The sequence below is a fragment of the Lolium rigidum genome, chromosome 2, assembly GCF_022539505.1.
Source record: "Lolium rigidum isolate FL_2022 chromosome 2, APGP_CSIRO_Lrig_0.1, whole genome shotgun sequence".
NCBI lineage: Eukaryota > Viridiplantae > Streptophyta > Magnoliopsida > Poales > Poaceae > Lolium > Lolium rigidum.
In genome coordinates, this window is record NC_061509.1 from 236,054,054 (window position 1) to 236,068,887 (window position 14,834).

The 14,834-nt window shown below is 41.7% G+C and overlaps 1 protein-coding gene across 1 annotated transcript; it reads left to right on the forward strand.

Annotated features, from left to right (window-relative positions):
* Positions 1 to 8,101: 8,101 nt before the first annotated feature.
* On the forward strand, positions 8,102 to 13,149 carry LOC124690667 (DIS3-like exonuclease 2; the record flags this gene model as incomplete). Its single annotated transcript, XM_047224026.1, has 4 exons — positions 8,102 to 8,194; positions 9,983 to 12,181; positions 12,272 to 12,343; positions 12,431 to 13,149. Coding segments are annotated over 4 exons (2,772 nt in total), but the record flags the coding sequence as incomplete, so codon positions are not given.
* Between the last annotated feature and the right edge of the window lie 1,685 nt (positions 13,150 to 14,834).

A 14,834-nucleotide genomic window follows, 5' to 3' on the forward strand; every position in this document is an offset into this window, starting at 1 on the left:
TGGTGACCCGGCATACCATCGCATGGTGTAGTATGCAAGTCCGATATAACACCAATGAAACACCGTTCCACTAGTATTATATCGCTCGAGTGGTACAACGAAACATATGCGGGTCCAAGGCATGTCTATAGAATTACAACAACGACTACGTTACATAAGATCATCATAGCCTCCTACTTTACAATGAGGTAAAACTGCAAATAAACTACAGAAGAACGACTCGTAGTCTAGTCTTATCACGATCTCTATTTGAAGAGTATTTACTAGATATAGAGGCTATGAATAGATTCTAGCTAAATAGGAGCTAGGTTTAGGAAGCTAGTTCCCTTCTATGGCTAATCTAGGTTTTCTCCTTGTTGGATGTGGTATCTGACTCTTCTGACAGGTTCCTGTCTCTTGAAGTAGTTGTTGACTCCTCGGCCTTCGAGTTGCACTTGTAGATCCTCCTTCGATGCTTCCATATCTAAGCGGGGATTTAAGAGTGGGATGAGTACGAGCGTACTCAACAAGTTCATTATAGGAAAGAGGTGTTTAATGCACTAGCTACGGCATTAGACCGGAAAGTCTAATACCAATGCAAGTTTTCATAATCATTTCTTCAAAAGGTTGCTTTTATTCGGAAGAACTATGTCCGTCAGCCTTCACCGGTTTACTAGAACTTCATGGAGCTCCTTTCCGGCCGCGTTCGCGGTTCCATATCCGGAACGAGGGAGTGACGAGTCACGGTTCTTTACACTCTGCAGAGGTGTGTTGCTTTACCCATAAGAGATCTTAACCTTGGTGCCAACCGGAGTTGCGAGGCTCGTCCACACTTCCTTTGGTGTGAGGCCCGGTATAAGGTCTAGCCAATCATGTTCCTCCGCTACCTCGCACACCCACCCTTTGTTGCATACCCCGACCCCGGGTCCTCGTCGGTCCTCTTACACCAATTAAGGATGGACCCCGACCACGACGACGGTCCGGGACTCGTTAACCAAACTCCTTCGCCGGTAGCCGCAACCCATCATAGACCACTTACCGTGGGGAATTAGAATGGGATCCCCACCCCACCGCTTGCCCAACCTGGGTCAAGTGTCTACGGTAAGCGCATCCGTTGATGTACGAGAGGTGGAAACACTTTTGACTACTCCGTCCCACTCCGGATCTTATGGTTAACACGGGTATTACGGCACAAGAATCACTGGCGACATTTGTTGTTTAATCCTAGATGGATATTAACCCCTTGCAATGGAACCTCCACCATATCAACACAATCCATGGTTCCATTGCCCACCACATAGTCATATTCATAGTTATGAAAGTAGTGGTTTTGGTTTTTATGCAATAGTGATAACCATAATACTTTGCAAGTAATTTGATAGAAATACTCAAATGACATGAGCAAGTGATGAACTTGCCTTTCTTGACTGCAAGATTATGCAGACAAGGTCTTCGATACGCAATAACTCCAAATTCTGAAATAGCATCATCGTCCGGTAAGGACGATGTTTAAAAGATTGGCAAGGATGCAATAATGCATAAGTATGAGATGCAATCGCCCTAAGCGTGACCTAACCCCGATGATTTAGGATTAGTGAGTGGTAATGATTGGTTTAGGGTGTGTTGCACTTTTTAGAGTAATTCACATACAAGGTTCTTATTTAGGTGTGATTACTTGGTATTATAAACAGGTGGATAATAAGGCATAGTAATCAATTGAGCACACAAAGAATGATAATTGGCTTAATGTTAACAAGTAAAGAACAGTGGTCAGTTTTAGTACTATAGGGCATGATTAATGATTAATTATCATATACTTTAAAAGAATAACTTTTGAAGAACATGTTCTTTAATAAAGAACAAGTATGATAATTAGGTTGAGGGGTTCTATGGTTGACTATGGTTTCATTTAGTTTCGGGAGTAGGTATTAGATAGATCACAACATAGTTGGATTCATCAACAGACTAGAACTTGTAGGGTTGATTTAAGCCTAAGCATCTTGAGTAATCGATTATAGATAGTTGCTATCAAGGTTGGTATACCTTCGTTGGGGATAGCTAGTTAGGGTTTATAGGTCTGTTAGGCGGGATTGATGATGATTCTTTATTTTCTTCAAAAGAATAACTTGTGAAGAACATACTTCTTAAGTAATAAGAAGTATATTAATTAGGGTTGAGGTTGTCTAGGTTTTGTTATTGGATTCACTAAGTAAGGAATGATTGGATCCTAAATAGGATGGTTCATAATTATGAAGTATTTGTAGGGTTCGAGTGGACTATGGTGATGTAATGATAAATAATAAGCATGATTGCTATTTGGGTTCATCACAATGGTGTGATGCTAAATAGGGATAATTAATAATGATGGCTTTGGTAATAGAATCTAGGGTTTATACTTGGTTGACCCTAATTGATCATTTAGGTTTGATGAACACATGGGATGCTATTTGGTAGCGATAGGGTTCCCATATTTTATGTGGATTTGAACTAGTATTTAGTTGTTAGATATGGATCTATGATAACTAATGAAGTGACATGATCACATGTTATTTGGGGTTTGGGTTTTGGAAACCATTTAGGTTTCACACATAAAATAATGGAGCTAGGTTCTAAATGGTATTAGGGTTTTAGGATCCCCCATGAAATTATGGGTTATCACTTGGTTTCTAATGTATCTAGGGTTTCCTAACTACCCTATAATTCTTGGAGTTAACTTCATTAAGTAAATTGAAGTTATTAATAATCTTTGAAATTAAAATAATGTTAGATATGGCATTTTACTATTTTTAAATAATTAATAATTAAGATAATTATTAATTAGGGTTTAAATCCTTCTGATAATAACTTAATAAGTTAATAGTAAAGGAAAAATTAATTTTAATGTTTTCCTTATTTACTTTCTGGTTTTTATTTATTTTCTACCTTTTTCCTAATTATTGAATTTTAACTGAATTTAGAATTAAAATTAAAGGCTTTAAATAACAAGTATTAAACAATTAAATTTTTATTAAAAATAAAAGTTTCATATTATATTTTTATTAAATAGAATTTTATTTTTTAAGAATTTTGATGTCTTATTTTTATTTTTCTAACTTAATATTATTTTTCTATAATTTGTGAAAGTTGCAGCAATTTCTGGAATTGAATTGAAACAAAATTACTGAAGTCACCCGGTTAATCTACCCACCCAGTCACTGACTGGTGGGCCAAGGCCACGTCACCCGCCACGTTTCCTTTGACCGAAGTCAAAATGGACGGGGTGACACGGGAGTGGCCGGCCGGCGGCCAGACGGGGACTACGCCGGTGATCTCCTGCCCGCGCGGACGGCCGACGGTTTTCATTCGAACCAGGGGATCAGGAGGAGTCTAATGGTGGTCTTGCTGCTAGCTATTGACTACTGGAGCATGGCCGGCGGCGAAGTGCGGCGGCGGCGGAGATATGCGCACGGTAAGGAGGCTCTGCGAGGCATGATCGACCAAGTCGAGTACACAGGCAGATTTAGTGACTCACCGTGAGCATGTAGGACTTGACGGAAAGGCGAACGGTGGTCCGAGTCGCCGGATTAGCGGCTCCGGTCATCGAAGAAGTTGAGCTCGACGGAGATGCTCCAGGGTGATTCGGTTTGATTCCTCGAGCTGGTGGAGCAAGTCGAGCATGGCGACGCTGATGGCGTCCTCAGCGTGGCTCGAGGATGCCCCAATCGACGGCAACGATCAACGGCCGGCTCAGCTAGGGTTTCTTATTTTCCGAATTGTTGCAGAGAGATGGGGAATTGGAGACTAGGGTTGTGGACGGCGGCGAGAGGGGTACTTATAGGCTCCAGGGAGCGGCGGCGAGCATCTTGGCGCGGCCGGTGGCGGAGGAGCTGCCACCGAGCCGCTGCTCGGGATGGACGAAGACGATGGCCCCCTCCCTGCGTGAAAAGAACGTGAAGGGGTAAGTTGGGCTAGGCTGTTGGTGGGCTTGGGCTGCTGGGCTGTTGCTTGAGGGCTGCCGAGGTGGGCTCGTTCGGGCTGTGCTTGGTGGGCTGCAGGCATGGGCTGCCCGACCGGGTAAGTCTTTCTCCTCTATTTCTTATTTCTGTTTTTATTTCATGTTTTGAATTCAGATTTGAATTCATTATTATTTTGCGAGTCTTTCCTATTTGAACCATACAAGACTTATTCCAAAATACTGCAATTTATTTAGTGGTGTATTAGAAGATTGATTATGGATACTAAAACATTGATTTATTAATTACTATTTGGATTTGAGTTAAATAGCCATATAGGCATGAATTTGAATATTGTCTTTGGAAATATTCAAATTATTTTCCAATTGATTGTTGATCTTACTTAATGATATGTAGAGTTTTATGTGGTTTTATCTTGCAAGAAACAATTTCAAAGTAACATATACTTATGGATTACTATTAAGAAGTGATTTAATGACATGATTTCAAGTGCTAGATTATTTCTAAGGACTTGATCTCATATTTGGAAATTTGGTCACTTGCATATGATTTTATGTGAGTACTTTTTTATTAAGGTCTTGTAGGTTTGATTACAACCCTATTTCAAGGTTAATACTTAACACCTTGAAATACCCAAAGTAGTTGCTACTCTCAATATGATTTGGTCTTGGTTATAATGATAATTGGTTGATCACCACTTGTGGGTTTATTTATAGGACTTGAGAATTGGTTTTATCTTCTACCAATTAACTTCTATGATTATCCTCAGTTAATCATTAAAGTACTACATTGGTTATATTTCTTTTTATAGTTAACTTTGGTCATATGGATGGATGGTTTCTCACCATATAAATTATAGAGTTTGACTCTAAGGTTTTCTTAGGTCCTTTAACTTATGAAATATAGATGTGGTAGGATTCTACGTATGGTTACCCTGTGGTTCACAAGTTAAAGATAGGATATAAGCCTAGGGTTGCTTACTAGTTATCTTCCTATAATTTCATGTGGGAATGAGATCTACTTATTCTAGTAGGGTTTAACTTATCCTCACATATCTCAAGAGCATGATCATGGATTAAGCATGATCAACTTGTTCTTAACATCTCCACCTCAAGTTCTTAGGATTTATGATCATCACTCAATTTATAATGATCAAGGTTTGGCTTCCTAATAAGGTATTTTTCATTAAATAGGTTTCTCACTTCCATGATCAAGCATTGTCTTGATCAACTAAGGTATAGCACTTCTATTTCACTTTATAGGATGAACATGGCTATGGTTATCTCACTAGGTTATATCCCAGGAGAATGCACGAGATATTCGTTAGGGTTCTACTCAAACAATGATGATATGGTCATCTAGTTATAAGAATAGTTCTCTCCCTCAAATCCAGGTGTTGCCTCAACTATCTTGAGTGTAACTCTATAGCTTGAGTTCTCTCATACAGGAATGGTTTATTCTAGGGTTTATGGTGTACTCCTAATATTTATTTAGGTTGCTGAGCTAAAGATTCAATTGCTTAACTTAGTTGGATTATTCCACTCCTTATTTCACTAATTCATGGATATAGTCTTATTTCACTTGGTATTTGGTTATCTCACCACTCCAAGATGAAATGGTTTACAACCCAATACTTTAGTTCAAAGATTGTTCTTTGTTCATTAATAGGTAAAGCTAGAATTGATATGAATGGTCTCTCTCACTTGGGAAGGACTTCAATACTAACCTAAGGTTATTCTCCAAAGATAATTATGTGGTCACCAATATCTATGGTTAATATAAATGGTTCTCTCTCTAGGAATGGTCTGGAATAATATCATAGGGTTCTTCTTCAAAGTGATGTTTGGAATACATGGATGTATTTCCAAGGTTTAACTCCAGGTTTATTATTGCTTCTCTAATAAATAATATAGATCTCTCACCTCTCTGGGTTTGATGTACAATAATTTGGAATGTAGAAGATTATATACTTCTTGAGTGGATCTCCTTGTTATAACTCCAATGTTGAAGTAAAATGAATACCATGAGGTTCATGGTAGGATCATGGATTAGTTTAAGACATGGAAAAGATAAGTCGATAATGGTTTCTCCATTTTATTGTTACTTGGTTTGTAATTGAGCGAGATGTCCTTGTGTTATGGCAATGATTACCATATTATGATCTCGTTATAAGATCAAGTAGTTGATCATTGAGTAAAGTGTTGTTGTGTTAGTTCCATTTGATCTAACCCCTTAGATCAAATCATCTTTACCCAAAACAGGTTTTAACAAAGGTCACACTCGAGGTTTATAGCACTTGACTTGATGAGCTACTTCAATTCCACCAAGGTCAAGTGAAACTTCGATTCATCGTGACAGCTTTTACTTTAAAGCGCGAAAATTCCCGGATTTTCTATGCATGAATGCAATGCACACATCTCGCTTCCTCTATTTTTGTAACCCCAAATACTCGGGATATTACAGTCTCTACCCCTTAAACTAAACTTCGTCCTCGAAGTTTGATCTCTCTCACGTTTCTGGAGTGTGGTTCTGACTTATGCATACTACGACTTTTCTCGAACTCCGTGGTGATCTCACTGAATATAATTGAATATATCCCTTGTCCAGATTCTTCCTGGAATCCATTAGTGTTTGACATCAAACAACTATTACTTCCTTTACTTCCATGATTTCCTCCAATATTATAAGCTTGTTTCCTTTCTCATTGAATATTCAATGATTGAGACTTCTTCTTGTCCTGACAGTCTTAATTGAAGACTAATTGGATAACATTCTCCTATTTGATAACGAACTCGCCAAATTTTGTCTGAATTCGCCGTATACGTTACATCCATCATGGACTCGTGGCTGGGAAAATGGACCTTCCAGGCCAAAATTTTCTCCAATCCGGACGAAAAAATCGCTGGATTTAGCGAGATGCTCTTAGTGTTGGTTTTGCATCGGCCCGCAGAGTTGCAGCACTTGAGCCGGAGCCAAGATATCAACGCGTCGTGCACGCAGACGCCGCCACGCACCCATGGGCCAGGGCCATGGCAAAGCGAAGGACGTACGGCGATGCAGGCCACTAGGCTAGCCCAGTAGGTAGGTATTATTGCGTACTCCGGCACCTCGAGCGGAAAGCGACGACGCATCGGGAAAAGCAACAGTCGGCCGGCGGCCGCCGACCAAACCCTCCCCGCCGTCCTCCTCTCACCGCATTCGCGACGAGAGAAGAGCGCGGACGCCAACGCCACGTACGCACGCATTCCCCTACAGGCCACAATATCCCAAAACCGCCGCGCCGTCCGTCTCTTCTCCTCCGTGCCCTCCCACCTCTATTATATCCTGTCCCCTTCTCCAACCCACCGCCACCGCCTCGCCTCGCCTCGGCCTCTATCCCTCTCTACCCCTCTCCTCGACCTCCGATACTTCATTTCCTTCCCCCTCTCTCTCCCGTCCGCATCGACGCACACGCACACGCCGCCGCCTCCTCCAGATCTAGGGTTCCCACAACCCTCGCGCCCCTCCCCTCTCCCAGCTCACCAACGTCACCTCACTCCCGCGCGCGCATGACGGCCAACGGAGACCACACCGCCGCCCTCCCCATCCACACCACCCCGACGCCCCACACGGAGGACGAGGCCGAGCGGAGGCGCCGCCGCCGCCCCACCCGCCGCCCCAAGACGCCCGCCACCCCCGCCCCCGCCTCCGCTCCCCCACCACAGGCCGCCCTCGACGTGGCCACCTCGTCCGGGCCGAGGCCCAGCAGATCGATGCCGCCGCCCGCGCGCCCCGACCCCCGCCCCGACGCCGCGGGGACGAGGCAGTCCTGCCCCCTTCTCCCCACGCCGTCCCGCGCCGAGCCGCGGGGCCCCGTGGTGGGGACCGCCCCCGGGGGAGCCCCGCGGAGGCTCTTCTTCCAGCCCCACTGGGCCGACCACGTCGTCCAGGACGCACTCAAGGTACTACACCGGATCGCGCCCGCCCGCCCTTCCCACATTCCCTTCGCCGTACTACCTTCACCTGAACTGATGTTTCGAATTCTGCTTGCTGTTGTTGCCTACTACGCTGTGCAGAGAGGGACCGTCTTCACCGGCAAGCTCCGCGTCAACGCTCACAACCGAAACGAGGCGAGCATCCACTTCCCCATCATCTGCTACCTTCTTACTGTAACCTGTCCGTGCTGCTTGTTTGTAACATTTGTGGTGGTGCTGCAGGCGTACTGCACCATCGATGGCATCCCGGTGGATATTCTCATCACAGGGACGGCGCAGAACCGAGCGGTAAGTTCATGTTTCTACTTGGACACACCTGCAGCATGAGTGAAAGTGTATTACTACAAAGTTATACTCTATCTGAGGTGATAACTCTGTGTAATTAGTAGCAACCCCACATTAGCAGTGGACACTAGATAGTTCAGAGTCTTAATTAATACTACTTCTTTAAGCCTGTCACACTAGTATCAGCATTGAATTATTCTTGATTTAACCCACTTTGGGAATTACAATGTGCTAGGAAGGAACTCACCCGGGAAACAAAATGCTTGCCATATTTGGCTAGAGACGGGCCCAAGAACAAAATACGTTAAGAGCCTGTCATTCTGCGTAATGTACTTTCCAGTTGTTGTGTCATGCCACAGGATTGGGCATTTTTTTACTTCTTTCAACTTCCGATTGTTTTTGACTTCTAGAAAGAATGCACGTGAGACCAAGCAAGCACATTACAAATTGCCTGCCCTTGGCATGATTTTTTGCTGGCATGAAAGTGTGCCATGCCAACTGATAATTTTGGTTAATGGAATGGGTCAGCAATCGGCATATGGTGGGGATACTCCTCCAGAATGGGGATGGTATAGTCCATACATACAAACACATGGATGCTCTTCATATAGGGTCATCCATACATGTACTGCAAAATTCTGTACAATGTTGGCCATTTTGCTTTTTTGCATCATCTGCTATTAAGTTTGTCGTGTCACAGGACTTGGTCTTTTGACTTTTGTTTAACTTTCGATTGTTTGCGACTACGAGGAAGTATGCTCGAAACCTATGTCTGACGTGCCCTCCCACAAATTGGTCATGCACATTACAAATTACCCGCTCTTTGCATGTTCTCGAATTGACTTTAGCATGACATGTGATCTGATAAATTCTGGTGAATGGAATGTTTCAGCAATCAGCATGTAGGGGGAATACTCCTCCAATATTTATCCCACCATACAGAATGAGATGTTACAGTCCATACAAACAAACACACCAATGCATATAGTATATCCTGTATGTGTAATGCAACCAAACAGTATGCCCTTAGTTTCAAGTTCAACTTGCCCATATACGAAATAGCATGCTTGAAGCCTGCATTTTTAGTATGTGGCAACGGATCACCTCAAGAGCTCTTGCACCTGTAAATGATTCAAGCAAAGCTGCAAGATAAGTTATGTTTGTGTTGTTATCATTTTGCTCGGTGTGAAATATTCTGTTAAAGATTTAGTCTGTCCCTTTGGTGAATTTTGACCTGCACCCTTTATGCTGGTACATTATCTGTTTCTGCCGCTTTAATCCTGAGAAAACAATCTCCAGATTGCCTTATTTAGTACAAACATTCATGCATGGGAAATATTTTAGCAATATGTTTGTACAAGTACTCTTGTCCTGATGTGTTATCATATAGTTATATATGGAATTATGCATGTTAAGTTCTGTTCACTTACATTTTCCTATGATATATAGTTATATACCTTCATACTCCATCCGTCCCAAAATATAACGCACCCTTAAATTTCACTGGTCTATGACTTACAACTTTGACTATGACTTTTTTACGTACAGTATGTCCGTAAACTTGTTATTAATATATATGAATGAAAGAGAACTGGAAGACAAATGCAACGATATGATTTGTACATTCTCAATCCATATATTTTAGTATATATTATTGGTCAAAGTTGTGCATCAAAGACTGCAAAAAAATAGTGCCTTACATTTTAGGACGGAGGGAGTATGTTGTATTATACCACACCATAACTTTTTTTTTGCTTACAATGATATGCTCACTCATTACCTACTTTGCAGATTGAAGGTGATATTGTTGCCATCACGGTGGATCCTGTTGTTTACTGGACTAGAATGAAAGGACAAAACATCGCATCCAACCCTGCGCCGGGAGGAGTTTCTGTTTCTCGTGAAGTTAGTGAAACAAATGGGAATCATGATTTGAAGAAAGGACAGGCAGATGCCAGCTGCAGGTTTGAAAAGTGCAGTAATGGCCAACCTGTTCCGGACAGGATGCATAACCATCACAAGAACAGTGGTTTTAGTCAAGCTGTTATGTGTGAAAATGGGCATGCTATTGTCCCAGAGAATCATGAGGGCCTGGATGAAGGAAATACAGAGTCTGCAAGAGCATTACAGAGGATATGTTCTGTGATATGCAGTCACCCAAGCAGACGCCCTACCGGGAAAGTTGTATCTGTCATAAAGAAGTCTCCTCGCCGTGGTGCCGTTGTAGGTTTCGTTGCTCCTTTCTCAGAATTCCCTGATCAGATGAATATGCAGGGTTCGAATAGGATGAACCATATAGCATCATCGTCTCTGACAGGCTTGGTTCATCTCTTGCCTACTGATCCCAAGTTCCCTCAGATGATTGTTAGTGTTAGCACTTTACCAGATAGTATCAGACAGAGGCTGAAAGAAGGTGATATAGCTATTGAGAAGGAATTAGTTGGTGCACAGATTCATGATTGGAACGAGGAAAGCCCCTATCCCTGGGCTCGTGTTTTACAGTTGTTTGGAAAGGGGGGGCAGGTTGAAACACACATGGATGCTATATTGTTTGAGAATGAGATATGTAGTACTCAATTTTTGTCTAAGTCCATGGCATGTCTCCCTGACATGTCTTGGAAAATCCCACAGGAAGAACTTGCAGCAAGAAAGGATCTGAGAAATGTCCTGACCTTTACAATAGACCCTCCTACTGCGTCAGATCTTGATGACGCAATATCTATTGAGACACTTTCTGGAGGAATTGTCCGTATTGGGGTCCATATTGCAGATGTTTCTTACTTTGTTCATCCAGAGACGGCATTAGATGCTGAGGCCCAGACGCGATCTACTAGTGTTTACACCTTGCGCCGCAAAGTATCGATGCTGCCTTCAAGACTTTCAGAAGAACTTGTTTCGCTTAATCCTGGGGTAGACAGGCTTGCCTTTTCAGTTATTTGGGACATTGATCCTCATGGGAGCATAGTTAATCGCTGGATTGGTCGTACCATTATCTTTTCATGCTGCAAGCTGTCATATGATCTTGTACAAGATCTGATTTCCAGTGATGCCAACCAGTTCAGATCTGCAGCTGCGTCTCTTCAAGTGCATGGCATGCTTAAACAGGAGGATATTATAAAGTCCCTTAGATGCCTATATGAGATCTCGAAAAACCTGAAGGATATTAGATTCAAGGCTGGAGCTCTCTCTCTTGATACTTCAAAGCCTATGATCCTATTTGATGAAGATGGGGCTCCATGTGATAGCTATCGCTATAAAAGGAACGATGCATGTTTCATTGTTGAGGAGTTAATGTTGTTGGCGAATATGGCAGCTGCAGAAGTTATATCAAATGCATTCCCTGATTGCGCTCTACTTCGTAGGCACCCTGAACCTAATCCACGGAAGCTCAGAGAGTTTGAGGCATTTTGTGCTAAAAATGGTTTTGAGTTGGATTCTTCATCATCTGGTCAGCTTCATCTTTCAATTTGTAGAATAAAGGAAGAGTTGCAAGATGATCCTGTCATGTTTGATATTCTCATGTTTTATGCATCAAAGCAAATGCAGTCAGCAGAATACTTTTGCACAGGGGATGTGATAAGCAAGGATGATTGGGCCCATTATGCGCTATCTGTCCCTTTGTATACACACTTTACTTCACCACTTCGAAGATATCCTGATATAATTGTTCATAGGACACTGAGTGCAGTACTTGAAGCTGAACAGATGTATCTGAAGCAAAGGGAAATTTCCACTGGGCGGAATGGAGTCAAAACTAAATCTTGTGAAACAGTGGATAGATGCTTTACAGGCCTCCAGTTTAGTAAGGATGCTGCTGAAACCAAAGAAGGGAGAGAAGCACTGTCTGCCGCAGCTAAGAAGTTTATGGTCCCTAACTCTGATTGTCTTGGGGGTGCTGCCGAATATTGTAATGAAAGGAAATGGGCCAGTCGGCGTGCAGAAGAAGCTGGACAAAAGCTCTACATGTGGGCTCTGCTAAAGAGAAATGAGGTATAATGGTGCATCATCATCTTTCACCTTCTCCAACTAAGTTCGTTCGTTGGTAAGCTTTATTTTAAGATTTCTGGTTTACTTTTGCAGACCATGGTCTCCAACGCTAGAGTTTTGGGGGTTGGACCAAGGTTCATGTCAGTTTATGTGCCCAAGCTTTCGGTATGACTTTGGCTAACCTCATCTGATGGAAGAACTCCTATGTTTTATTTTGTTTCTTGGTCACCTGATCATGATTTTCTGGTGTAGATGGAACGAAGGATATACTATGATGAAGTTGAGGGATTATCTACTGAATGGCTGGAAGCAACTGGAACTTTAGTGCTCGATGCATGCAGGAACAAGCCTGCCCAAAGGAGAGGAAGCCAGTTCAAATGTAGTAGAGCAATTGAGGAAGTCGCAGTGGTGGTGAACCCATCCGAATTAATGTTATCTGAAGACAAAGATGAACCAGGAGCGATAGAGGCTGGCGGTCCTGCTGCTGCCGATTCAGTTTTGCTGAGCGATGACGCAGTGAAAGCTGATGTTGCCCCAGCCGCTCTGCCCCTGGTGATACGCTACCTGAGCGACATCCCGGTGGTTCTTCATGCAATTGGTGGTGAGGATAGTCCGGTTGACATTGGAGTAAGATTATACATTTCATCATACTTCAAGTGACAAGAAACAGCCCATCATAACAGGAAACGCTCTGTGAATTTAACTTCCTCGTAGTTGAACAATCGCAATAAAAGGTGACAGGAGAGTAGCGTTAAAGTGTTGTTAAGGGTTCAGCAGGTAGGTGTCAAGGTAGTGCTGTAGGTATCACATTACTGTTCTCCGTTCTTATTCACCCCCCTCCCCATGGCAGCCAAATGATCGTGCAGTGAAGTGGCTTTCCTTTTTGTTCCCAGGCCATTTGACAAGGCGGTGCATATTGGCCGTAGTATTGTTATGTGTTCTCTAGTACCCCCTAAAGTACTTTTTTGTTTTGTTTTGTTTTGCTTTGGTGTGTGAGTCCACCTGCAGTTTTTTTTACTGGTGGGTTTATACAAGGTCTATTTCTTCTGAGAAGGAATAGCACTCCTGACTGCTGAGCTCTTCAAGACCCGGTAACTTGCTGAAATCCGGACTAAAGTTGTGGTTGCGACAAAGAAATAAATGTGTTGTTACCTCTTTTGTACTGTTTGTGTTCAGCGTGTTCAATGATGATATCAGTTATCTTTTATATTTATTTATGGTGTACTGATTTTGATCACTGAAGTATACTTCCAGTCGTTATGCTTATTAATATAGTTTGTTTGGTGGCCAGCCACAATACCACTCCAATATTTGAATTTTCAAGTTTCTAAAAAAAATGATTTTTTAAAAGTGTTCACAAGATGTATATTTAGTTATTTACAATCCATAGAAGTTTCAGAACCAAACTTGAAATACATGAAGAGAAAAGAACAGGACACATCTTGTGTATTTTCAATTTGGTTATAAAAATTTAAGGAATCGTAAACACACATGAACACTCGCAATGTTTTTTCGAAATTTTTAGAAACATTGAGATTTTAAATTTTGCAAAGTGGTATCATGGTATCATGTCAAGCTTGGGATGCTGTGAGATTTTGAGATTTTCCCTTGGTGGCCAATAACTTAAATGCACTGTTCAATAAGGCATCTTCAATGAAAACAAGCAGGATGAACGAACGTTTAAAAGGTATTACTACAAAAGAAACTGATATTTCTTATCAACATTGGTACTATTTCCGTTCACAGTTACTACCCGTTCCGAGTTTAGATAAACTTAAACTCTTTAAACTTTGATAAAAAAAAATTAAGTAAAAATATTGACATCTACAATATAAAACCTGTTGCATTAGAATCATGATTAGATATATTTTCATATTATACATATTTAATATTATAAATATTAATATTTTCTCCTATAATTTTAGTTAAACTTTATAAAGTTTGATTCAACTAAACCTAAAACGTGAATTAAATAAAAATGGATGGACTACATAGGATCATCCTTTTTGCGATTCCCGATATGTATTTTCAGGGGAGAGATCGGTTTTATTCATTGGTCATGGTCGTTCTTCTGAAAATTACATGTGCTCAATTCACTAATTTGTGGATTGGATAAACAAGGTAAGGTACTGTATGCAACAAAATAAATTTCATCCTAACACAAAAACATATCTATGTCGCAAACATCGACGAGGAGAATTCCTTTCCCGCGCACGCTACTTGGAATGCATCCTTATAGTCTGCCTTTACATGTATAGCAGAAAAGAAATTTGGATCGTCGTAACACTCCTGCAAACACAAAACAGGTAAATAATACGCTTAACTAGTTTGCATGTCTCCAGCACAGGCATACAATATATGATACTTATACAACACCAAGCTTCCTTCCTGTAGCCTCAGCAACGGCGGATCTTGACATAGGCAAAATAACAGAAAACTTAAGTAATTTGCAAAATATACTGTAAAAATGATAAATACATGAGGTAGGAGGGCCATGGCCCCCCTTGGCCCAACTAAGAAGACTTCATTTCACGGAGACACTTCATTTTTCTATTTTTGGTCACCTGATCATGATTTTGCAGATGGAGCTAAACTCTCGGTATTTTTTTTTTTTTTTGAAAAGAGGGCAAAAGCTTTGCCCTATTCCATTAATTAA